Source organism: Pituophis catenifer, unplaced genomic scaffold (assembly GCF_029215685.1).
Source record: "Pituophis catenifer annectens isolate HBS135680 unplaced genomic scaffold, rPitCat1.0.hap2 SCAF_1, whole genome shotgun sequence".
NCBI classification, from domain to species: domain Eukaryota; kingdom Metazoa; phylum Chordata; class Lepidosauria; order Squamata; family Colubridae; genus Pituophis; species Pituophis catenifer.
Genome location: NW_027256881.1, coordinates 23,570,002 through 23,597,837, shown reverse-complemented (window position 1 = coordinate 23,597,837; position 27,836 = coordinate 23,570,002). Strand labels below are relative to the sequence as shown.

General features: G+C 39.8%; 1 protein-coding gene across 2 annotated transcripts in view; it reads left to right on the top strand.

Moving 5' to 3' along the window:
• Nucleotides 1-9,089: 9,089 nt before the first annotated feature.
• EFR3B (EFR3 homolog B) overlaps nucleotides 9,090-27,836 on the top strand; it is a 138,545-nt gene continuing 119,798 nt past the window's right edge. For both annotated transcript variants that reach the window (XM_070932186.1, XM_070932184.1), the window contains exon 1: nucleotides 9,090-9,818. In XM_070932186.1, coding sequence (XP_070788287.1) covers nucleotides 9,812-9,818 — 7 coding nt within the window. In that variant the 5' untranslated portion in view covers nucleotides 9,090-9,811. The remainder of the gene's footprint in view (nucleotides 9,819-27,836) is intronic.

Here is a 27,836-nt window from a genome sequence, read left to right as displayed (position 1 = left end):
ACCTGAAAATATTCTGCTAGGACCATATATGCATATACATGAATATTAAAGAGCTAAGCCTGCTCTTTCCATGCCCTACATTCGGTGAAACACATTCTGCAATTTTCTATTGACTATTGTAGGTAATTACATTTTTCATTGAACTGCTAATCAAAATGTTCAAGGACTAAATCATGGGTACAAAAAATGAGAGTGTGAGGGATGTTGGAATGGTATCTGGACAATTGTGAGTCAAAATACAGAAGCATGTATTCTTTGACTAAATCTAGAAGCATGTAATATGAGCAAAAAGTAATCTGTGGGAATTTATTCAATACATGGCTAATGATCAGCTTAACAAAAAGTCATGTCAGAATGACCTGTTCATTTGAAAACATGCCTAATGAAAGAAGTCGTGGCAGAGTGGATGAGAAAACATTCCAGTCCAGTCCAGCACTATTGTATCAAAGATAAGCAAAGAACATCTGGGACCACACAAGAAATGTGACCCAACCATCAACAGCCAAACCACTCATTCTGATGCATGGACACTTTGCAGAAAGTTGGAATCTGAAGTTAAATCAGATGCACCATTCTGTTTTATATGTCAAAAATTAGAAAGAAGAGGAAGAACTAGTTCATTTGAATTTTTTTTTTCATTTAAAATTCTCTATCAGTTCTGCTCAGATTATCAGTGGTGGCTTGGCCATCCTAGTCCTATGGCAAATAATCCAAAGCAGTGGTGAAATTCAATTTTTTTTACTACTGATTCTGTGGGCGTGACTTGGTGGGCATGGTGTGGCTCGGTGGGCGTGGCAGGGGAAGGATACTGCAAAATCCCCATTCCCACCCCACTCCTGGGGGAAGGATATTGCAAAATCTCCATTTCCACACCACTCTGGGACCAGCCAGAGGTGGTATTTGCCGGTTCTCTGAACTACTCAAAATTCCCGCTACCGGTTCTCCAAACTACTCAAAATTTCCGCTACCGGTTCGCCAGAAGCTGTCAGAACCTGCTGGATTTCACCCCTGATCCAAAGGCAGATAGGGCTTTGTGACCCATTGTTCCAATGGTAAATGACATTTAACCATATATCATGGGAGAATAAACACTATGTATAGATGAAGAATGGCGAATGAAATTAAATGAACTGTTTTTCTGAGTTGACATTTTGTGTTTAACTTCTCCATTACTATCTAATGCAAATATAAACATTCAACCTGTCTACAACAGGAAAATACTAGGGAACATTCCTTTCATTCTATCAAGAGTCAGATTCTTCCTTGCTTACCCTGAGAAGATAATGGCTCTCTCTGGACAGTCTGGAGACTACCCTGTATCTACCCTGTTTCCCCCAAAATAAGAGATGGAAGCCCAATCGGGCTTTTGAGCACATGGCAATAAGGCCAATCGCTTATTTCAGGGTTCAAAAAAATATAAGACAGGGTTTTATTTTCGGGAAAACATGTTATGTTGTGCTGGAATTGAGAAATGAACTAAGGAGCAATTGTTCTGTATAGTTGAATCAATAAATCTATGCAATCATTATTGAAATGCATCCTGTTACCATCTGTGATTAGTGTGCCCACTGGCAACAAAGATCCCAAATTGCTTAAGACTAGCTAATTCAAAAGTGCTATACATTTGGCCCACCAGCATTTCGATTGTAGCCCCCAAAGTGTGCAAACCAAATATCACCTCACTTCTTTGCATTTTTGAACAAATTGGGAGTGCTAAAGAGCAAATGTATTCCCTTTACTTTCCCTGAAGCCGTGCAGAAAGGATCCAGGCCCCATCTACTAATTCCTGGATCCAATAAGATGTCCTGGATTTGTATTGCATGAGGATAGAGTGGTCTTGTGAACTAAACAGACAAATGATGGACACAGAAGGTTAACTACCTCATAAGGAAAAAATGAGTTAAGATAGCAGAAGGATTAAGAATATGCATTTGAATATTTTAGCTTTTCAATTTCCGTTCTAGCCAGTAAATAATCTATGGATCACTCCAAGGAAAAGGGATAATAGAATGAACACATATAGAAGAGAACTCGGGGCCATAAACTGCTTGTAAATTCATAAAAACCAACCAACCTTTTTTGGAATCTTTGGGTAATAGATGGAAGTGGAAAGCAAAATCAGTTATTACAGACCTGTGGATTAGCAATTGCAGAGAAAATTATGTAATTTGCATTTAAATATTGTAGAAAGTTAGCACCCACCCCTCTGCTAGAAGAATGAAATATTTTGAGAAATATTAAAAAGGCAGAATATTATCTTTTCCTGGAACTGTGTTTCTTTTTACAGGCAGGAAGCAGACTTAATAGCCCTCATCTTTTTTAATAGCCCTCAACAGATGTCAGCACTTAAGAGATAAAGAGATAGGTAGCTTTATTCATAAGCAAATTCCCTGCAGCAAGGTCTGAACAAAGGTAGGATTAGCCCTCAGCCATAATAGGAATTGCCCAACACCCTTTCAGAACACAAGCTCCTTCACTGCATCATCTCACTTGCACCACACCCTCCAAACTTCAACCAAACCTGGGACAACTTACAGAGCAGCTGTGACCCCTACAACAGCCAATAGAATACATGTTCTTGCACAGGAACAGGAAGCTCAAGTTCAAAGCCCAAGAGAAGATATAAAAAAACCCTTCGTCTCAACTCCATGTGGTCAGCTTCCCAGAATCACACATGCTTAGTGGTTCTGCTTCAACAATAAACCATCTTTCCAATCAACCTCCATGTTTCCAGTGTCTTTCTTCCAGCTTGGAATTGAACTAGATGGATATTTCTTCCAATAATATAATGTCATTTCTCCCTTTCTAATTAAAGCACAAACCAAATGTTATTATCATTCAAAACTCTTTGTCCTCAAATTTTGCCATGAAGTTTGCTGTCCATTTAAAAACGATCATACGTGATAGATCTGGTCAAAACTACATATATTCATGGACATAATATATAGAATTGCCATATTTCAAATCCTTCCTTTTTAGGTCCCTGTAATCCAGGGGTGTCAAACTGAATGCCCGGGGGCTGGATCCAGTCCACAGAGTGCTTAGATCTGGCCTGTGGAGCCACCCTGGAAAAAGCAAAGGACTGGCCCGTGGTGCTTCTGCCAGTGAAAACAGAGCTCAGGAGGGCCATGTGTGCCCCCCACCCCCACCCCCGGTGTTCCATTTTTTCCTGGCAGAGGGTTGCAGGAGGCCATCGTAGCCAAAAGCGGAGCTCGGGAGCCACTTTTTGCTGACAGAGTGCTTGGGCCACCACAGACACCTCCCTGACATGAGTGACATCATGTTGGCCATGCCCACCCTGGCCATGTCCACCTCGGCCTTTCAAGGTCAAACACAAGCCTGATGTGGCCCTCAATGAAGTCAAGTTTGATACCCCTGCTGTAATCTCTTAATTTGTGGTAGAGTCAGGGCAACTGAATGAAGCTGAGTGTTTACTCAGCCGGATGCCCTTCCTGATGCCATACAGAGTTCACAAAAGATATTTTTTCTTTACAGCCTAGGACAGAAACATCTGCTGCTACCCGGGATTAAACTCTCAACCTTCCGAGTAGGAGGTGTCTTCATCACTAGGCAAAATTACAAAAAATGTGCAATAGATGTCTCCTCTAAAATATGTGCATAGTTCCCTTAAAAATACAAAAGTATTTAATTAATTCTAATTTTAATTAATTCTAATTCTAATTTTAAAAATATTGGGTGATTAAATGAATTTGACATATTTGCAAAAATGAAGCAACCCAAATTAACAGATTCACCCGTTTCTATCATGCATTTGTCTTTTCCAGCAGCCATCAGGGAGAGCAGGAACTCAAAATATCCAGGAGATGGCACTCCAAGGCCAGCTGTTTTTCCTAGACTGAGACCAAGCATCTGCAGTATTTACTTACATCAATGCATATCCTAAAAAACATACCCTAGTCAGTCCTGTTGCCTGTTGGTGGTTTATAGGATTCTAAATCACATTCTTCTTAATGACATGAAGACTGCTTGAATAGGTTGTAAGCCTAACACAAAGTTCTCTGCTAGTTTCCAGAGCTCAACTACATTGAGACAGCTGCTTACTGTTTCGGCTAGCATCAGAAAGAGACCTACTTAGGCATTGTGGTTTACTCAACAAACTGTAGTTAAGAACTCAGGCTGTGAGACTGGTATGTTAAGTGTCATTGAGAGAGACTCAACCCCAAAGGACTGTATGGAAAAATGCTTGGAATTTAAATCTTATAATTCTTCAAAAAACATTTCAAAGCAGCAGTCAATCTTTATTTGGTTCAAGACTCGTGGACTGGTTCTTCTTACAATCCATGGTACTTTTATAACTACTCTGAAAGCCATAATCAACCACAACAAAACTATATGATTTGATGCAAGAGATTACCTGTGTGGAATTCTGTACAGGTTAGAACCTGAATGAAATTGATAGAGAAGTTCTGATTGCAAACATGTGAATTATTATAATCAATGAATCAGTCAAAAACTCAGAGAAAAATTGCTCTGTGGGTCAATATACTCTTCTATTGACCAGGGGTGGGTTCTACTTACCTTTACTACTGGTTCACAACAGGATCGTGCGTGCACGCTCACTTTGCTCATGCATGTGCAGAAGCTTCTGCGCATGCACAGATCGCTTCTGATGACGTCAGGGTCAGTGGGCGGAGCCTCCTGCCAGTTTTACTACCAGTTCTATAGAACCGGTCCGAACCGGGGGCAACCCACCACTGGTCTGGACAGGCCAGATAAGTTCAAAACAAATCTGAGGAAGGTCTAATCTGACCACTGCAATGACTCAGTCTGCGATATTTGCTAAAGCCATTTACAATTGTATTTATATAACATGCTATTCCCACATGAAGAAACTGGTTCTGGTGAGTTCTCAGCATGAATCAGCTCCCAAAATGGGTACCAGGATGGGAAAATGGGGTTAAATTGGTCCCTACCTACAATTTAACCACTCTTCCATTCTGCCTGTCACTCATTTTCCAGGCCAGGAGAAAAAAAGTGCTATTTTAAGAGTAGATCTTGTTCTCCCCACTTCTTTTACTGGTCTGAAAGAAGGGTGACAAGCAGAACAGAGCAATGCAACTAATTAATATGGCAGGAAAAGTGAGGAGAATTGAATAACGGACAGCTAAAAGCTGCTTCTCCCTTCTTGTTTGGCAGCCTTTTTTTTTTTTTTACATATCACCAGCCATCTTCTTGAAGGCCACTAGACATCTGTCAAAAAGCACAGTTATCCATCACCTCCATTGTGCTGATCTAGAGGGGGAGAGTGCATTCTGCCCAATAAAGCAAGACAGTAACCACCTCCATTTCCCTGCCATAGTACCTGATATGCACTTTCTGAGGTAAAGTGTGTAGTATTTACTGCATGGATGCATTCTGTCTACTAAAGTAGGCAATCTCTTGCTTTACCAAGCAGAATGAACCCTCCCTGCCCACCCACCCCCGTTCCCCAAACCTGCAGGCCACAAGCATTCCAGTGCCTGATCTGCAGGAGGCAGGCAATTTTACTATAAGACGGGAGAGAGAGGAAGCTTTGTTTGGTAAATCCACCTCCTTCCATGTGAATAGAAGTGGCAGCTTCTGCTTGGCAAGTTCAATCTGTCAGAAATACAAATAGAGAGATCTATAAATGAACACACAGATATAGATATCGGCTAGGTTGGGAGCAGGTTTTAAGAGAAGAACCAACCGTTTGTCACATCTCACCTCATCTCTCAGAAAAAGAAATTTTTTTTTTTTGCTTTTTCCTAATAACACATGACACCAGAACATGGGTGTCAAACGTGTGTGTCATTTTGCCATCACATGACATATGACTTTGTCATATGACTTTGTAGAAACACCGCTTATGGGGGGGCCAAAAGCCCTAATAAGCAAGTATATACAAAAGAATGAAGGCTATTGCTATAAGTGCATGGTAAGCCGCCCTGAGTCTTCGGAGGAGGGTGGCATATAAATAAATAAATAAATAAATAAATAAATAAATAAATAAATAAATAAATAAATAAATAAATAAATATTGCAACGTCTTTTCCCTTCGCAGAGCTGGGGTGGGTGTGATCTGCGCGTGACACATCCGGCCCGCAGGCTGCTAGTTTACCACCCCGCTCCAAAGGATTCCATCAATCACTTTTCTTAAATTGTCTCAAGATAAATTCATGGGGACAGCATCAGTTGCTAGTCTTGTTTCTGAGGCATAGGAAAACTCACCATGAAGGCAGCACCCAAGTATGCTGGTACCTTTGCGTTGTCAGTGGATGGAAGGAGATCTCATTAAATGTCTTTGAAGATCTCTAGATCATCCAATGAAGTCCTTCAGCATTTCCAGCTCCAGCTGAGAGTTACCAGGATAGAGAAAAAAATATATGTTTCTGGCATCAAGCATCTTCTTATTATCATCTCAGGCTTTTAATTCAGCAAGTTGATATGCTCCTGCTTTATTGAAGCTATTTCTTCTTTTTAATTCTAAAACCTTTATTGAAATACTACCTAGTTTCTGGTTATTGCTGCTGCTGCACTAAAGTAGTTTATAAAACCCCTGGGACAGTTTAAAATCATTTAAATTACATTATTTCAAATAGCTTAGACTGTTAACAGCTTCAAGAAAAATTAAACAATTGTTAAAATTCCCTAGCTGATCTCAAAAAGCCAAGCAGGGTCTGACCTGATTAGTTCTTGGATGGGAGATTACTAGTAAGCTCCAAAGCTAAAGGCTAGATTGAAAAGTTGAAAACACCTCTTGGAAGAAGCCAACAGCAAACAGCCTCTGCATTACTACCAAGAAAACTATACTATATGTTCATGCAGTCTCAAAGAATCAAGAACAATTTGAGGGAGCCTTTATTTTTATAATGTGGTGACTTATATGCTTGTTCAATTTATGGAATGTGTTAAGCTTTGTGGCAATTGCTACGGCATTGTGATTTTCCTTTCTTTTTTCTTTTTTTTTCTGGTTTACTTTTAAAAATGGGTGTGATTTACACCCCAGTTTAAGTCCTCCCAGTGACTTATAGGGTTTTTCCACAATGCAGCCTTCAGAAGCTTGTCTTCTGTGTGAAAAACAGAAACAGAAACAGATTAACAGACCTTGGATCTCCAACCTGCTTCTCAAGCAAGAGACTCTATACCATGGTCCGTCCAATCTCTTTTTAAAAACCTCCAGTGATGGAGCAGCCACAAGTTCTGAAGGCAAGCCATTCTACCAGGAATGAAGTTTAACAAATCCTTTTTCAGGTTTCAATCCAATTCTTCTTTTTAACCAGAGTGATGGTTTGATGTTCTGTTTGGATCATATTGAATACAACTCCTATCCTATTTAAATTCTGCTTCTTATGGAAGAAGGAAGGGAGGGAGGGAGGAAGGAGGGGTTCTGACCTAGGCTCCCTTAACGAGTAGGAAGCAGGAATTGGTCCTGGCAAAACCTCTTTTATTTACACGACTGTGAATTACATTCATTCACAGTCAACAAGGTTTGTCCAAACAGTTTTTCAAAGGAATATTTCTCAACATACCTTATCTCGTTTGGCAAGCTGCCACGTAACTTGTTTCCAATCGCAGTACAAGGCAAAACTTGGCACAGAGTTTCTCAGAGTCATGGAACGAATGGTTTCCTGCAAAAGCCCACTCCCTGTTCTCCCCTCTTTTATTTCCTATGGGAGGGGCCAATCATCTCTAAGGTGTGGCTTTACTCCCAAATCGACCCTGCTTTCTGAGTTGTTCTTGTCTTCTGGCAGCTCTGTGCATGTGCACACTGGGAATGGGCTCCAGCTGTTCCTCTGCCTCACTGCTGCCTAACTCCCTTTCTGCCTCCAATGCAGAGCCCTCGTCCAAGCTTTCCACAGCCCCCAGGACTGGCCCAAGCTCCTCCCCAAATTCCTCACTGTCAGACTCTGCTGCTAGTTACACTGGCCGCCGGCAGGCCACAACAGGAAGGAAGGAATTTTAAACATGTATCCTGTCACTTGAGCTAGAACAGAAGGGACAGAATTCTTGTCAATTTCATCTGTTAAAAACATAAAAATAAACACAGGTCTATCCTTGCACTATTTCATCTCTGGTTCTAAAGTAGCACCAGAAAATATAAACAGTGTTTGTGTTAACTTCTAGATAGGGTTGGATTGAGGATAACTTCATGCAGCCTTGCCCTCTGAAATAGTGGGTGGCTCAAGTTGGGGTAAACTGGAAATATGGCTATGCCTAGATGTCTTCTATGGTCATCCAACATTGTTCTGCCTAAATAACAGTAATGGGAACAAGTTTAAAACTGCAATAATAGCTATGAAGAAGTTCATAGTACAGATTCACTAAGTGGCCCTTAGTGAATCTGTAAACTTCACTAAGCTTACTGAAGAGCACTGAACTAAAGCAAGTTTTCAGTTCTTCAGATAGCTTCTAGAAGGTTGGGAGGTGAGAAGGAGATTGGACAAGATCTCAGCTGATTATCCACTTAATATTTGTGCAATGGTGAATTTGGAGGTCCTATAGCCTGGAGCTCCAATTTCATCTGTCTGTCCCAGATTAGGAATGTTACCACTATCTCCAGATCATGGTCTCAGATTGGATTCTGCCACACTCAGAAATGAACTGTTCAGTGAGCAAATTATGCAGGTGGTATCTTCCCCATCTTTATTCATCCCACCAATCCAATATAAAAGTAACTATCTGAAATTCATACTCTGAGTTGATTAGCCTCTTGATTAGTTGACTGCCTTTTTTAAAGAGGAAAGCAAAACATGTCCCCTCTGTAATGTACTTCCTGCCTTTACTGCCAACTTTCAGATGCTTGCATATGCAGGGACAACTGGTCAGCATTAGCTGACAGCATTTCTTAGATATCCCTTGTTCTAATAATAAATCTGCATTCAATCTCCTTGGAAGATCTGTCTGCCTTGTCCATTTCTGATAGGGCCTGTCTTCCAAAGGAGGAGACTATCATAGTTCAGATAATTTTGACTTTCTGAGGGTGCTTATCTCCCAAGAGATATTAAGACTTTGATCCAATTTCTAGTGAGTTGATCTGTATCTAGGTTCCAATTTCTTCCCTTTCTTCATTGCCTTTAAGCAAAGCAGGAGACCACTGAAAGTTTGTCTTCTGGAGCAAGCTCAGCATCGTCCAGTCATTGCCCTGGAAGGAGGATTTGATGTTTGGATGGATGGATGGATTCCTCGAGTCCTCAAGACCCCTGCTGCCACTGACAGCTGCTACCCGTGTCCATGGAAACAATTCTGGGCAGCCCAGGAGGAAGGTAGAAGCAGACAGTCGAGGGAGGAATCTGACTTAGAAAGGATCACACACTCCAGACTCTGGAGCCCGTAGCATGGTAGCTAGCAGTCATTCAGGGTCAGGGTGTGAGCGAGTCACAGGGATTTTTAGCACTTTGAGTAGAGAACAGATAGGAAATTAAACAAGAGACAACCCTCTGATCTACCTACCAAATAAGGTGAATTTGGGAGAACACCGACCCAGTCCTCATCCTCTAGCCTTTATTGAAAGCAGAGGAGGTGGTATACAGAAGCAGGCAACACGATCTGGAAGATGTGAGCACATAACAGCAGCAGATGGGTGTGAACTGCTTCTGAGAGGCTGGCTATGAATCTTGAAACGTGTTCTTGAAAAAGGGATATTCATCAACTCTGCCGTCTTTTAAGTGACAACTCCAATTCCTTACTTGTCTGTGATCTTCCCGAGTGAACACATCATCCACTTACCTGGCTTTATTCTCAGAAAGCCCTCTCAGCACCGACAAGATCTCCAGAAGTCTGCTAGTCAGACTGAAATTCAACAGGAAAAGAGAGATACTTAGATTCCAGAATGACAGGTAAGCAAAAGAGAAAGGGAGGGAGGGTGGATTGCTATAGGTCAATGTATCCAAAACAGAGATGAAATACCTTCGTTCATTATTTCTGCTTATATCCTTATGAACTGCTATTTGAGATTTTTTAGTAATGTTGTGTTAAATTGCATTAACTTTAGAGAGCCTTATGAAATTCATGTTCAGTTTAAACTGTATGTTCTTTAGAGGGCAATGGGGGTGAAGCAGTTGGTGTTTCTCTACAAAGTTCTAAAGACAATGGAAAATATATTTTTAATACGAGAATTAGTAATTCTATTAGGGTAGATGTTATGAATGTAACATGATACCTATTGTTTATTATTTGTCCAGTACTTTTGAGTTTTCATAAAAATTGCAGTCCTTAAAATAATAATGAAAATGCTACAGCAACTAAGAGCATGACAACACAGTCCTATGCATGTCTGACTCAGAACTAAATCTAAAGGAGTTCAATGCATTCCTTTGTTGTTCACCTATTTAGTAAAGATACTGCAGTTATAAAATCGTAGTCAAAGTCCTCTCATCCTCTCTTCTTCTTCCTCTTCCTCCTCATTACAGCAAGCTATATTTTCAGGATCGGTAAAGATTATAATAAGTTCATCATGCATGAGAAGGGATGTAGACAATATTAGGATAGTAACTGTGGACTTAGATGAGATCTTCATTCACCAGATTGTGCTACAATGTGCGTTTTTGTTCACTATTTCTAGGGAAAGAATTGAACCATTAATTGAATCAGGAAGGTGACGCTAGGCCCATAAGTTGAGAGGAAAGCGAGCGTGATGTTAGGAAGCACATAGCAGCTTTGCCAAAATAGAGAGGGAGCTTCTGCAAATGTCTCTGAAGAAGATCCAGATTTGTTCTTTCTTATTTCTCAGTGTAAGAGAGAATAATTTGCAGGACAACAGTTTCCAATTGAATATTAGAGTAAGAGAGAAAAAACTCTTCCTAATAGTAATATCAATTAAGATAATGGAATCAGTGACTGAATGTGGTTATGCAGAAGCCTAGAGAGAAATCTGTCAGAAATGCTTTGATATGCATTCCTGCACTGAAAGGGGTTTGATTTCTAGAAGCTAAATGATTCACAATTCCATGGTTTTATAAGCCTAGGAAAAATAGCAGCAGACAAGAGTTGAACAGAAGAATAAAATAGAAGAGGTGAAAAGTTTGAAAAATACTTTTCAAATTGGCATCCTTCAGCCATGTTCCCACCTCATTCCCACCTCACATAATCAACATGGACCACAGGCTGGGTGATAGGAGTTGCAGTTCAATATAACTAGAAAGTGTTAAGCTGTTTTATGTTATTTCATAAAATCTTTCAACATTGTTAATCCACAAGTCTTATTTGATGATTCACTTTCCTGAATATGCAAATCTCACCTGATGACAAATAGTCTTGTACTTTGCCGATTTTCAAGAATATGGTTTTTGTTGTTGCTGTTTTATTAAAAAAGCATTTGATTGGAAGGGATTTTAGTGAAAAAATATAATAAAATGTAACAAAATAAATTTCCTAATATTTCTTTTAAGTTAATGGATTCATATTCATATTATTCAATGTCCTTCCTGTCAATGACTACTTCAGCTTCAACTACAACAATACACGAGCAAATAATAGATACAAACTCAAGGTAAACCGTTCCAAACTCAATTGCAGAAAATATGACTTCAGTAACAGAGTGGTCAATGCCTGGAATGCACTACCTGACTCTGTGGTTTCTTCCCCAAACCCCCATAACTTTAACCTTAAACTTTCTACTGTTGACCTCACCCCATTCCTAAGAGGCCTGTAAGGGGCATGCATAAGTGCACCAGCGTGCCTACTGTCCCTGTCCTAATATTCCTTTTTACTTACTCTTTTCAGGTATTCAAATTATGTTTATACTGTTACCTGTTATCTTATATATGCTTGACAAATAAACTTATGATTAAAAACTTATGATTATAACAAAAGCATGGATCTTCTAATTGTATCACCCTTACTATGAAGGACAGGTAGGAAACCCAACCAAATAAACTAGTTCTACTTTATTGAAAAGCTACATTAATAGAATCTTGCAAGTGAAAAACCACAATTCTCCTACCATGTTCTTTGTAACCCAAGAAACTAGGGAAGGTTCATTCCAAGCTTCTTGCCCACAAAATATCCAGCTGGAAGTTATGCTGCCTCTTATCTGACCATTCCCTAAGCCATGTCATGCTCATGAGCAGGATTTCGATTACCCTCCTTTTTGGAAACCCTCCCTATTTTTAGAGATTATATTAAAGTTAATGGGTGTTTGCTGCCTCACAATGCAGTACACCATATATACTGCTCAAAAAAATAAAGGGAACACAAGCAGAAGACATCCGAGATCTGAATGAATGAAATAGCCTTATTAAATACTTTGTTCTTTACATATAGTAGTTTATACACTGCTCAAACAACTAAAGGGAACACAAAACTACTGTATGTAACGAACAAAGTATTTAATAAGGCTATTTCATTCATTCCGATCTCGGATGTCTTCTGCTTGTGTTCCCTTTATTTTTTTTGAGCAGTGTACATAGGTAATTGGGCTAGGAAAAGACTTTGGGATATCATACAAGAGTTTTGGGTGCTGCATCTTGTTTTACTGCTTTGGATAATCTCTCTCTTCTAATGGGAGGGGGGATTACACTTACCTATTGCTCTTTAATAGCACTAACCCACATAAATGCTTCCATCAATCTTTTGCAACAAAGCACTTTCTAGATGCAATCAATCTATTTTTCCTAGATTTCCCAGACCTATAGCCAGACTGAAAATATGCTAGTTCTTTAGATGCTATAGTAGGCTGCATTTTTAATGATATTTTTCTATTTAGGTTCTGCAATAACAGTATTCAGATATATAAGATGATACTTTCTCCTTTTGTGGATAGGCAATAAAAGCCAAATAATTTTAGAACCCATTTGAATCTGTAGCTAGTGAGGCTTGAGGATGGTTGCGGTTGGTCCTTTGCTACAAGCTTCAATGCATCTTAGCAAATGACTCCATCATAGCTGGGTGAGCTAAACAGGAGAATCCTTGATTTTGGCCTGCTAATGGCATTTTTACCACTCGCCATTCAACTGCATCATTATTTGTGACTAAAACTGATTAGAGGGTGGTATTTTTTTTAATGTTGCCTTTGCTTCGTTTCGAGTGGCATTTGTAAATCTCAAAGCTGGCATCCTCCTTAGTTGCATGCTTGGTGGAAGTAGCCCCTGTTCCATGCATATTAAAGTGGAGTTGTCTGTAGCAAAATGGACAAATTATAGCAAGCCCTACCTCATAGCAATGTTAGTGTGCAAACATCTTCCTTATATACCTAAACTGTGATACTGCTGTGGGAAGGGCATATATAGTGATGCCACTGGACATGTTTCATGCCTCAAATGTTTCTTGCTTGCTAGCCAAAAACAGGCCAGTGAGATTAGCACCAGGAACAACACCAGAAAAACAATCAAGCAGTAAACAAGATCTTAATCAGAGAACTACCAACTCCGACAGACAATAGTTTAATCAAGGAACTACTAAGAAGAAAACAACACCTCCACCAATACTGACAGAGCAAGCTAATATATATAGTAGAGCAATGGTGGGATTCAATTTCTTTTACTACCGGTTCTGTGGATGTGGCTTGGTGGGCATGGCATGGCTTGGTGGGCATGGTATAGTAGGCATGGCAGGGGAAGGATATTGTAAAATCTCCATTCCCACCCCACTCCAGGGGAAGGTTACTGCAAAATCCCCATTCCCTCCCCACTCCAGGGGAAAGTTACTGCAAAATCCCCATTTCCTCCAGATCAGTTGGGACTTGGGAGGCAGAGAATAGATGGGGGCAGGGCCAGCCAGAGGTGGTATTTACCGGTTCTCCGAACTACTCAAAATTTCCGCTACAGGTTCTCCAGAACTAGTCAGATCCTGCTGAAACCCACCTCTGTAGTAGAGCAATCCCCACTCCCTTCTAGCACTGAAGATGTTACCTAGCCAGGTAACAAAACATCTGCAAGAAAACAACCAAGCTCAGAAATCACTAAAGATTCCACAGTTCCTCTCTCTTCCAGTGATGATCTTCATCCAGTATCAAGCACGTTTACCTAGAAATGACTTCAGAGGCATTAAATACATTAGTGTGAATTGCCAGCTTTAAAAGGTGCAAACTGAATGCATGACAAACGTGTTGTTGCTCATTATATAACCATGTGAAGAAGACAGCCTGAGTTTTCCAGAAGCTCCAACTGTCCCAATTTTCTGATCATTTGCACTTGTTAGTTCTGCCTCTATTTTTAAATATCGTTTTCACAGTTTGTAGGCGATGGGAGATTTCTAGTATCATTCCTCTTTATGACTCAGCAGCCTCCGTAGCCCTTTGAATCCTGGCGCAATCCAAATGCAGAGGCTGCAAGCCCCATAAAACCCAGCCAGGCTGATAAAAATTTGAATGCAGTGGGCAGCCTGCCTTCCCACACACCGTTGAATAGTTACTGAGGCCCTTTCTCATGACACAGAAATATATTTGTTGTTTCAGGTTTCTTTTAATATATATTTCATCCAGATAATAAAAGTGGTTTGGATTTCATTGGCATTTGCTGGGGATGGGGTCGAAATATGCAACCTAGTGCCTTTGGTATAGCTACAGTGCTCAGACAAAAATCTAGGCCTTCCCTTGTGATATTGCATTCAGTGTCTCGCAGATTTTCACCCTGAATGTTGCTGCTGCTTTGAAATCTAGAGCTCACTGCACCTAGACCATGCTGGCCCATTCTAATGTCCTCAAAATGCATTGGACTGTACTTCCCATATTCCCAGCTAGCATGCCTTGGTAGCTTGACGTGATGGGATCTGTGGTCCAAGATCTACAGTATGTAGAATGCTAGGCTGAGGTGAGCTCAGGACAGAAGCAAGAGTTTCAAATGTTTGTTTTATTCATTTAAACCAGCTAAAAAAGTTTACATGCCGCCTAAAGGCAGCTTTCATAAAAGATTATGCAACATTCGCCCTTCAGAATAAATAAAAGTACACTTCATAAAATGTCACATTGTACTCCTAGCAATAATACCATTTTTCATCAAAAGTAGTTTTTATAAAAAAAATCCAGTGGCCCCAATTGTTCATTTCTATTCATCTCTCCTTCTCCACAGGAGTTATCTAGGAAGAGGCCTTAGGCTTGTGAAAGTTCCCCTATGATCCAAAGTAAACTATTTAATGCTATATCAGGCTGTGATCAAAATAAGGAATAAACGGGAAATGTTTCCCATCCCAAAGAGGGCTGATTTGGACTTCCTACTTAGCCCATCAGTGATTAGGCGACTGGTGGCTAAACCATACGATGAATGGTTGTGGGAACTGGGTATGTCTAGTCTAAAAAGGAGAAGGACTAGGGGTGACATGATAGCAATCTTCCAATATTTGAGGGTCTGTCACAGTGAAGGAGTTGACCTATTTTCTAAAGTACTTGAGGGCAGAATAAGAAGTAACAGATGGAAGATTATCAAAGAGAGATCCAACTTAGAATTAAGGACAAATTTCCTGATGAAACAATTGATCAGTGGAACAGCTTGCCTTCATCACTGGAGGTTTTCAAAAAAAAGATTAGGCAGCCATTTGTTCAGAATGATATAGGGTCCTGTTCAAGTAGGGGGTTGGACTAGAAGACCTCCAAGGTCCCTTTCAATGCTGTTATTCTAAATTAAATTTCCCGTACCACTCACAGCCTGCCAAGCGCAGGAACTGCCAACATCCTCCTCTCACTCATAAATAATCCCTTGCAAACCCCTTTATACCATGTTTACTAGCTTTGATTCAAAATGGCTGATTTCTGACCCAAGCAATCTTAAAATCCTTCAGAGCAAATGGTCTCCAGTGCTTTGATTTGTTCAGGTAGCAGCTCCAGCAATGATTGGCTATAACAGCTGGCATGTCCTCTCCTCTTCAGTGGCAGTGGCCTGCCTTGTGCAGCCATTTCAACCTAGGTTACTTGGCTGCTATATTTTTTGGTGACCAGCTAATGCTGGGTTTTTCTAAGCTTGCAGATGACCAGATGCTCCTCCATTTAATCAATGAAATGCCATCAAACCTAATGCTCCCTTTTGCCCTAATAATTCCAAGGGGGCACATTTTGGATTGCTGCCCTGAGTGAAGTATTTTTCCGTCCTCTTATCTAAAGCACTGCAAAGCTTCCCTTCCCTTCCCTTCCCCTCCCCCTTCCCTTCCCCTCCCCTCCCCTGTCTCCCCTCCCTTCCCTCTCCCTCTCCCTTTCCTCCCCCCTCCTTTTTAAACCATTTTTAAGTTGAAAATTAGGACTGTTGCAACTCAGTTCCTATGAAGCTGAGCTATGAGTTCTTCCTTGCTAAAAGTTTCCATAGATCTACCGAGGAGCCTAGGAACAACAACATATTCCCTAGTGTTTTGATTATAGCAGCAGAGCAACAATGATTTCATGGGTTTCTGTTCCAAAGGGTGAAGGCATCCATGTGTGCAGATGTCTAGGAAGACAAAAGAAAGACAGAGACTAGTGAGAAGGGGACAATCTCTAAAGGGAAAGGCAGGCACTGGGAAATTCCCCCTATCCAGCCAGAAACAAGCAACCCAATGCAGCATTGCCCAGAGTCTAGTCCTTTATATGAGGCAGATGGGAGAAAGAGGGACGAGAAATGCAGACACCGGTTCATATAAAACTGAGCTTGCATTTGAAATACTACCATTGTAGGAATTCTTTCCGGGTGGCTTTTCCTACTGTACAGTTTGCTTATCAAAAGTTCTTGGATTCCTTTGTTGTTTATTAATTAGTTGCAGTGAATGTTGGCAGGGACAGGGGGAACCAAGAGTGATACTTAACCTTCATGTGGCATGCTGGTAAGTGACAGACACCAGATACCCACAGAGAGAGAGAGAGAGAGAGAGAGAGGGAGGGAGGGAGGGAGGGAGGGAGGGAGGGAGAGAGAGAGAGAGAGAGAGAGAACAGCTATGATCAAAAACAGCACAAAATTTTGGATACAACATAGAATTAGAAAAATGGTTAAAAATTTGGGAGAGAAACTACAAACTGACAATGGCCACGGCATATAAAGAAAACCTTTGCAAAAATGTTTTACAGGTGGCACTTGCCGCCAGCAAAATTGGCCAAAATGTATAAGAACTTCTCCGCAAATTGTTGGAAATGCAACCAGACTCCAGGAACATACTTCCACATGTGGTGGACATGTAAGAAAGCAAGGCGTTACTGGGAGAAAATCCATAAATGGCTAGAAATGATAACTGAGCAACATATTGAATTCAAACCAGAAACGTGCCTCTTAGTATATTGTTGGAAAGTTATGATAAAGCAACCATTTACTTAGTGTTACATATATTGATGGCAGCTAGAATTATATATGCTAAATATTGGAAAATGTGAACACCCCACCGGATGATGACATAATTAGGAAAATTTGGGATTGTGCTGAAATGGACAGATTAACTTTAAAAATTAAAGATAAAGAAAACTCGAAATATTACAGGACATGGAATAAATTTTATGAATGGATAGAGACAAGAGGTAGAAATGAGAGGGAAGTTAATGAATGTCAGTACAACGAAGATGTATAAAACTATGAATATAATATGGAAAAATTTGTAAATAAGCTAGAAACTTAATTGAGGTTTCCTTTATTTCCTTTTTTTTTTTGGTTGTATTGTTGCAATTACTGTTAACATAATATAGTTATAGTTATTAGCATGAATGTTAAGATTTACCATTGATCTCTCTCTGGCTTTGCTTTATTTGCATTGTTATCCTGACATGGCACTGTCTTTTCAATAAAATAAAATAAAATAAAATAAAATAAAGAAATGGCACAAAAATGTAGGTGAGCCTGGTGTAAAAATTTAATTTGATTCAGCATCTAGGAGTGCAATAAAATAAAATGACAGAAGAAAAGGGAAAAAAAGATGACCAGCAGCACGTTACAGCAGCAATGAGTGCATCGTTGGATCAGAAGGACCAAACTGGGGACGTGGGTCCTAGAGAAAATCTATCTTTGTGGTTATTATAATCCAACATTGTCTTGATGGCACATAATCAGAAATAAAATAAGGATTTAAAACCTATTCCATTCATTTCATAATAGGGTCAAGTTATCTCCAGAACCATTTTTTTTACTCATTACATTGGCCTATTCTACCAGATCCATCAATTAAAGAATTTTGACTAGTGGGGTCAGGAACAGAGCCTTCTCTGTGGTTGCCCCTGTCCTTCCCCCAGAGGTGAGGTAGGACTACACTCTCCCGCCCTTTCAGAAGTAACTCCCTTGTGGAATTTCTCCTGAAGGGCCTCTTCCCATCTTTTTAACTTTATTCGATTCTTGTTTTAACTGCCTCCATGTGGCAGATAGTATTTAATATAATATATATTGTATAATATTTATGTGGTTGTTATGTATTGGTTGTACACCATCCAGATTTCCTCTGTGAGTGAGATGGGCAGTTTCCAAATTTGATGTATAAATAAAATGCATTTTGTCCTCCATCTTTTGGAGCTTCAGTATGGTCTATATCCAAGATGCAGGATGGGCTGGGAGCATAAAAATGACTCAGGGTGTTCAGGTTATACTCATCAGTTTTGAACTGTTATCTGTAGGAGTGAGAGAGACATTTTTAGACTTGGCTTCCAGCAGCAAATATTTTTAGCTGACACTATTCACCTTTGTAAGCCTCTGCAACTTATTCTTGATCTAAGAGATGTCTGTCATTTGTCCAAGCCTCAGCCTGGACAGGCTGAGGCCTGGAGGTACAAATATATTAATCAAGCTGGTAGGGATCAGATTCTCTGACAGCCTACTTCTGTATTAAGAAATAGAAATGTCTCAAACTTTTAGAATTTTTTTTTATCAGTTTCTCGATTTCTGGGAGACCTTTAGTTATATTGCCAAAACAGCAATAATAGAACCTCAGTAGCATTCCTAGCAAGTGTAATAAAACTGTACATCTGATTTTCTTAAAATGCATGATAATAATATTCTTGAATTACATCCTCTTAGAAAAATAATTACAGTATTCCCAAGTGGCGAGAATCTATCCTTTGGAAAGGAAGATCAGGGTTTTTAAAAGTGAAATTAATTTCAAAATTGTAAGATCTTTTTAGAGTTGCTGAGAGGATCATAATGGAGGTAAATGTGGTTTTTCTGATTGATCCTCCTCTGGGGGTGATTGTCTTAAATTCAGGGTATTCTTACTTCCGGGTGTAAATAGTACAATGTACGTAAATATTACTATTAATAGTCTCACTATAAAATTATTCCCTGTCATGGACAGCTTAATGTTACCCATTATTACAGTGAGACAAAATTATCCAGAGAGAACAGGCGTTTTTAAAATACTTAGATGACACAAGCAAGCATAAAAATACTATTGTAAAAAATAGAGGAGCTGGCCAGAGCATTCTAGAAGTCGAAATCCATACACCTAAAAATTGTCAAGGTTGAGAAATATTGATCTATAAATTCCAAAGGTGCTTTTTCAAGAGGCAACTGGACTTTCTGGTTTTTCTTTGAAGACATTTCGCTTCTCATCCAAGCTGAAGAAGCATCTTGGATGAGAAGCGAAACGTCTTCAAAGAAAATCCAGAAAGTCCAGTTGCCTCTTGAAAAAGCACCTTTGGAACAACCATGACCTGGATGACTGAGAATCTCCATAGACATTGGTCTATAAGCATAAGCACAAGCTCTCACTGATGAGTAGCTATTGATATTAGAAACTATTTTATTGGGTTCATTAAGAATTGGCTTATTTTATCTGCCTAACAACAGTGTGAGATTTTATACTGCCAAAATAATGTTATTTGGGGTATTATAAATTCTTGCTGATTAATTATTACATTCATCTGAGAATCAGTCTCAACTCAGCAATCCCTAAGGCTGAATAAAGATTTACATACAGATCACCTCAGTGACAATCTATGACAACTATCCACTCTATTATTGCAAGCAAAGATGGCAGATTTCTACTGAAATATACAGCATTCACTTTTTATCTCACAATCTAATCTCTGGCACACTTGATCACAATCATTGATCTTTTCATCTAACCACACTCTTCCTTCATTCCATCTTACAACAAACTTTAGGGAAGTTCTTTAGGGGAGGGTTTAATTCTTTAAGAGAGTTGTTTTGCTCTTAAGGTCTCATAGACATTTGTACCCCATTTTTTAATTATTTCCCCAATCCATTTTGAACTAAAAGGAAGACAAAGACCATGGCCTTAGGGCAGATATATATATTTGAATTTATTTCATTAGCTCTATATTCTCTCAATTTCAAGGGAAATCAAATAAAAGATTTTATCAAAAGTCTGGTTTTAATTGACTGATCAATAGCCCTGAAAGGCAGATGTCTGAGTCATCATTCATTGCTGCTTAATAATACAAATGAGCATCTTACTCAATGCAATCAGACAAGGCAACTGACAACTTCTGTTCACAAGTGCCACTTTTGACACTTCCCTGACAGTTCATTCCACGTGACTGGCCTGTCTTGTGCACTCCAATAACCTGAGTGGGCAAGATATCAATTACATACTCTTTGTATAATTCTACTACAAATATATTCTGAGTGATAGACATAAATAATGGCTAGAGGGAAATCAAGGTTACAACCAAACTAATTGGAGTGGTGAGCCCTCCTTGACTCTATGGGTAAAATGCAGCTTTGTAGCATCTGTTTTGTTGGTTACTAGCACCTCTTGATCTACCAGCTGGAACCAACTGCAAGATAGGATCTCAGTCCAATAGATGTGCACTTACATTAAGAAACAGACTTTTTCTGGATCTGAAATATCTTTTGGTTACTGGAATAAAACCAACAATCCTCCCGCATAAAAATCATGCCAGGTTCAAAGGACATATTAGGAAGGAAATGTTTATAGGTTGTGTTTGTTGTTGACAGAATCAAAAACTGTGCTGATGTAGTCTAGAGATCATTCTCAGGTTAGTGATCAGACCTAGATTTTCTTTTTGGCCATATATGCTTAGTAATCTTGTCACATTTTGGGTAAGCATCCAATCTCTTGCCTAAACTCAAGCATGAGATCTATTCTGGCTTCTTTTTGTAGCTGAGGCAACAAAAGAATCTATTTTCTTCTTTAGTACTGTTTTCATTACATTGATGAGCATCAGTCTTTTTCAGCATTAGGTGGAGATCTCGGAAAATAACAAAGGAAATAGAAAAGGAAAGAAACTGCAACTGCTGTCACTAAAATGATTATTTGCCCTGCTATCATGATCCTCATGTAGGCAAAAGATAGAAGCAGGGCCGGATTTAGATGAAAAGAGGCCCTAGGCTATTCCACTTATGAGGCCCTTTCACCTATAGTGAAAGTGTAATTTTAATTTTGCTAACAATTTGAATGTAGGGAATGTAGGCCCCTCTTGATCTTGAGGCCCTAGACTGAAGCCTAGTTAGCCTATAGGAAAATCCGGCCCTGGATAGAAGTTTTACTCAAGAACAACTGTAAGATACCAGGCTGGGGTGTTACAACATAAATTAGTATCCTCTTGTTTTGCAGAAAACAACACAAAAAAGGCTCCTGTTTAATGGTGCACATCTTTATTTCTATAGGTTTTAATTTTTCTTAAATATAATATTCTCCAATCCATTCAGGACTTTCAGATCCAAACTGCACCATCTTAAAACAGATAGCCTTCATTACCACTGATGAATCTCAATGAAGTTTTGAGCACAGTTGGTGTTGCTGTGGTTATTGAGAAAATAAGAGTACTTACAATTTACTTCCTTTTCTATGAGCCGTGGTGGCGCAGTGGTTAGAATGCAGTACTGCAGGCTACTTCTGCTGACTGCTGGCTGCCTGCAGTTTGGCAGTTTGATTCTCACTGGCTCAAGGTTGACTCAGCTTGTTATCCTTCTGATGTCAATAAAATGAGGAACCCAGATTATTGGGGCAATATGCTGACTCTGTAAACCGCTTAGAGAGGGATGTAAAGAATTCTGAAGTGGTATATAAGTCTAAGTGCTATTGCTATGGGGATGAGAACTGTCTGTAGGCAGAGGAAATGAGTCTGCTTTGTGAATATGATTTCCCCTGTAACATTTAATTAATTAAAATTGGCACATTGTATTACCAATAATGGCCACAGGTGTATTCTTGAGGGTTATGCTGGCCAAGCTAGTTCTGAAAGGACCATAATTTTCTGCCTCACCATGCATTTTGCTTCTTCAGGAATCCTGGAATTTTGACATTAAGCTTCTCAGGTTAGAAGACTGGAAAAGACTCCTATTTACACTATATCTGCCATTCAAAGCAGATGCCACTTGGCCAACCAAAGTTGATATCTGCAAGCGTTCATACCAGATAAGAATTATGTCATGGGTGCATGTGTGTGTGTGTTTAATACTTATAATTACCTAGGGTCACTTATGAGAGATGGGTGGCTATATAAATCATAATAATTAATTAATTAAATCCACAAGATAATGTGTAGGAAACATTTCTCTTTGTTTTACAGTAAAGGTTCAGGTTCTAGCCTTCATGATTATAGGAACAAAAAGAAAAACAACATACAAAGCTGCTCTATTCAAGGGTAATATCAGACCTGGAAGCCATCTTTTGTATTGGGCCTTCAGGCCTGCCACATTTACTGCTGTGGGAAATTGGGAAGGGGGATTGTATGGAGCATGGGTGATGTATAGTCATAACATTCCTTTCTCAGAAAGTCAAGGCCGCCTTGCCCTGCACCTGGGAGGCTGGACCTGGGAGGCATCGCCAGTTGGGACGGTTGTTTGATTGGATCATGTGATGCACTTGTGGATGTTGGGCAGGGACTTGAACTTTTCTTTGGGTGGGGAAAACCTGGAAACTTTCAAATTTGGGTTTTCCCAAGTGTGCCAATATGACATCTCTAATAAAATGTAGCTTTGAAGAAATTCAAGCCTCAGAGTTTTCTTTCATTGGAACCCTGACAGGTAAATCATGTCTTCTAGAAGCATCACCTCCAACTAACAGCAACTAGTCAAGGTCAGTTTACAAAAGATGTTTTGCTAGTCCTGCTTTCTTAGATCATTCTGCATGCAAAGTAGGTACTTTGCCATTGCAAGTTTTTTAGCAAGTGAACAAAGTGCTGGGTATTTTCCAGGAACATGAAGTTCAAGCATATATTCTAACATATGCAATCACAAGTAGGTTCACTACTTGTTTTCTACCGTTCTCATCTGCCACTTCACTTCCTGGAGCTCTTCAGGAAACAAACAGCTTTCCTTGAATTAGCCAGCAGGGAGAGATTACTCAGGAGCAATTCTCTCCAAGACTACAGTCTTCCTTTCACCCCAAGAGGTGACAAGAATCTTGAAGAATTGCCCACCAGAGCCTCAAAAGCTCTCTGGAAACTCAGTAGTTCTATTAGATGCCTAGGACAGATTGATTGCAGAGATGTCTTCTCCCTATGCAAGTTGGTGGCTTTGTTTCCTTCTAAAGCAATCAGATGGTGATCTGACTATGATAAGGGACAGATTTCAATGTTTCATCCACTCAGATCACATTGTATCTGCCTAATGATAAAAACCAGATCAAGTGTTTAGCGTTCTACATGAGTCAGATTCTTAATATGTGTAAAAGTGACCTTGAAGAATATACGAGGGAGCCATTAATGGGGAATGGGGAGGAACAAGCAATTATTAATAGACTGGACAGTCCACAGTTAAAAAGAAGCCTGAGAAAGAAACTCAAAATAACCCCACCTTGATTTTATTTACTGCAAGATAGGGCAAACATGGATATGCTGTCAAAATTCTGTTATTATATCCTGGGACAATAAAGTAGCATTCCTGGGATCTCTGTCTGTCTGAAGGGCTAACATGAGCTCAAGAACAGAAGAGAATGGACTCTATATTACTGAGCAGTTCAAGTTAGATTTGGTTTAAGTGGATAGCTTTGTGGGAGTTTAACCATTGTTTTGGCATTCTTTTAGCATGTTGTATGAACAAGGCCATCCTCTTAAGCCATAATATGATTTACATAAGATCTTATGTAAACACATAATGAAAAAAATATGACATATAGCATGTTGGATAAATCCAGGAAGAAATGGCTCTTTGGGCATTTATTTATTATGAACAATGTATGTGTGTATCCTTATGTATTTCTATCCTAAGATTCTGAAAAGTGTACAACAACGAAAACAATTTCAAAAGATGAGATGCAATAACAATACATGAAGGCTCACCAATCTAACTTAGACATAAAGAGTCCTTTTAAATAAAATAATGCCAGCACAGAATAATCCAGATGCTAATTCTGAGGACAGAATAGTCTAGAAAATGGGCCCCTCGAAACAGAGATGACTTATTTTCTATTCCATACACCCATAAGTTTATTTATTTATTGGTTCGATTTATATGCCGCCCTTCTCCGGAGACTCAGGGCAGCTTACAATGCGTTAAGCAATACCCTTCATACTTTTGTATATACCTGCTTAGTAGGGCTTTCACACACACCCCCAAGCAGTGTTCTTTTTTATACAAAGTCAACTTATTGCCCCACAATCCGGATCCTCATTTTACCTACCTTGGAAGGATGGAAGGCTGAGTCAACCTTGAGCCTGGTGAGATTTGAATTTGCAGTAATTGCAGGCAGCTGGCAGCTAAGTGCTACTTAACAGCACTTTAGTCTGCTGTGCCACCAAGGCTCCTTCACATCATGATGGTTACTTGAGCAAACCCTCTATGGAGGTCCTCACAGAACAGATAGGTTCACTATAGACAGTATTTTACAGTATTTAGTTGGGCAGGTGTTGCAACATCTACCTTCCATGGGAGCTCTCCAAGGTCCTGCAGAACCTGCAGCTCCTTGGTTTATGCTCTGCTGCTTGATGCTGGACAACCCTGATTCAAAGTTGTGTTTTCCAAACAGAACCAGAAGACAGTGCTGTTTTATACACACACATCCACACATGTAAGAATAAAATCCCTGAACTTCATTTAACAACCCCCCTCCCCATTTTTCCCAATTGACAGCATCAGTATTTATTGCTGTCTGTACTTACTTGTTTTTGCCTGCCTGCCTGCCTCAGGCTGTTCTATGCTGTTTCATCCTCCCCCTTGAAAGGCTTTTGGCACTATTCTCTGTTCTCTGGAACAGCCTAACCAGGCATCCTAATAATTACTCAAGGATTTAAGGATGCCAAGTTCTGACAGCCTCCTTCTTCCAAACATGTCCTTGGCCCACAGAAATTATGTGGAACTACTGCAGTCCATCCAAAGGAACTGCAGCAGCAGCAGCAGCTATTACTGCTACTGACAAAGTCTCTTGGTATTTGGGGGAGAGGGAGGGAGAGAGGAGTAAAGGGTGAAATGTTTACCCTGAGAAATAGCCCTTCAGACTCAACACCTTCTCCATTTTAATCTCGCTTCAGAACATTTGTGCCAGCATCGCCCGCTCCCCAAATGCACACCTCTTGCTTGCTGTTTCACATTCAGAACAAAGACCAAAAATAGCCTGGAGGAGCAATCTGCAAGCAATGGAAATCGAGCCCCAGAGATCCCTGCCCCACCAACTGCTCAGAAGCAGACTCTGCTGCTGTTATTAACGCTACCGTGGTTTTCCATTCCTTTCTTCATTTTCTGGCTCAATGACTTGTTTGCATTTGCATGGACTCCTCTGGTGGCTTAACCTGAAAAACCAGGTGGCATTTGCTTAATTAATTCAACAAGGAGGCTGCCACTGGAACCAAGTACCTTCTCTTGGCAATATTTCTTCTCTTCTTTTGCTGACAAAAGTGGCAGAGTCTCCTTCGCTCAAGGTTGTAGAAAAGAATAAACAGGAAAAAGTATTCATCTCACTCCCCCCCCCCAAACTCCGTTCAATACAGAGTGAAAAAACCTTTGGTGCATGGTGATGGAAAAGTTATTTCCATCAAATCCTCTGGGGCAGCCATTTCAGAATGATGGAAATTCTATGCAAACACAGGCAAAAAATGCCAGCTTGGGAATTTCTGTCTTGTCGTCAGTTGTGGAAGTAATGATTCTTGGTAGTTTCAGCTTATACATAAACACAAACATCAAGCTCTTTCAACCCCACGGAGGCTGCACACAGAGAGAGGTGAGCTTCCCTATTTCCAGAAAAGTACATCCTTTTTCGAGCTGTATCTTCCATGGAATTTTAAGAATACCCATTCACATTCTTAGAGAGTATTCAAACAGCTGAGGCCAAGAATCCTGGTAAACAAACTAGTAAGATAAGTTCATGGTATTATTATTATTATCTTAGTACAAAACCCCACTTGCAAAGGGGAAGCTGAGAAATTCACTTAAGAAAATCAAGCAACTTTACGTCTGTGTTAGATTTTAAATCAAAGAGTTGTAGTCCTGTGATGCAAGGCTGAACTGTATTCATATTTTTCTGTGATGTGGCCAATAACAAATGCTCTATTAAGAGCTTACGTATGGCTGCAGGAGAAGATACAATCAAAACAGAAAAAATGAATGAGAAACATTAAGAAAGGCTCTACATATCTTCTCCTAAATGACAATCAAATCTCTTAAATAGGAATGGGAATAGGGCCAAGAAGACAGAGGGGAGGGACATTTATACATGATGGAACAATAACAATAACAATAATAATGTCATTGTACGTGTATACACAGTATACCCATACAACGAAATCCACTTAACACCCAAAGACCAGGTTCAACACACATAACAATCCCCAAACACACTCCCACCCCCCACAATTCCCCACCCCTAAACCACCCAAACATCCACACAACAGACCAAGTAATGCCGTCCAACAGCTCACTGATGGTGACCCTTTAGTTCATTGTTGAGTGCAATTATAGCTCTGGGATAAAAACTATTCAGAAAACGTGTGGTCCGAGTTTTAATTGTTCTGTATCTTCTGCCAAAAGGCAACAGTCCAAAAAGATTGTAAGCAGGATGGGAAGAGTCTCTGAGAATGTTATGCAATCCACTGAGCTAAGGTTGCAGAATCCATGCTGGTCTTGAGACCATACCAGGCTTTGAATGACGTGTTAAGGACCATACCCACAAACTGAACAGCCAGTCCATGGAAAGGGTGAAATTTATCTTTGGCTCTACATCATGGGAGGGTGCTTTGCGGCCTTCAAAAGGGATTCTGGCAAACAGCATATAGCTCCATTCCCCTAAATTCTTTATACTTCTGTTCTAGCTCATTCCTCTGTTTTAACCGGTACTAAATCCCATGTTTATCTTTTTAATCTGTTCTGAAATGCCAGGGACTGTAAAACACATTTACCAAACAACCAGGAACAGGGATGGCTGTTTTAGCTAAATACATTTAATTCGGTGAGGTTGCTCCTGGATAAATTAAGATTGAATAAGATTGTACATTTAATTAATAAGATTTATTCTCAGGTGCTAATATGATTTCAAATTAGATCTTTTGTCTCTCATCATCTATAGTCCTTAGATTTATACTGGCCCCCACTAATGCCCATAAAAGTTAGGTGACCATGTTTGCACTGCAAACATTCCTATGATCTCTAAATAGTAGGAACAAGATACAGGATATTTAATTTTTTTTTTTGCTGACACTTAATGGCCCCTGGAGTTTTGCAGCCCATACACTGATAGATCTAGAGTAGAAGTTCTAGTAAGAACCTCATGAACATTATATAAACGTTTTGGAGATACGTTTGTCAACTACCACCATTCCCAGTCATGACAGCTAACCTTGGGTAGATCACAATGGATTTTCTTTTCTCAACAGTTTTGCTTTTGTGATCCCTTTAGATAGGTAAGCCGGGCATTAAACCTGTACATGTATATGCAAGGCGGTCCTCCATCATGGGGCCATAACCCCTCCTGTCTTTTTGCCTGCTACAAGAAGGCATTCTCACACTGATAATTATGTCCATTACATCTATCTGCACTGCAGATGCCTGCAATTATGGTGTCAGCATGAGGGATTGAGTTTGTAATTCTGGGAGTCCAGTGCCCCCCTCCCTCCAGTGAGATGAATTGTCTCT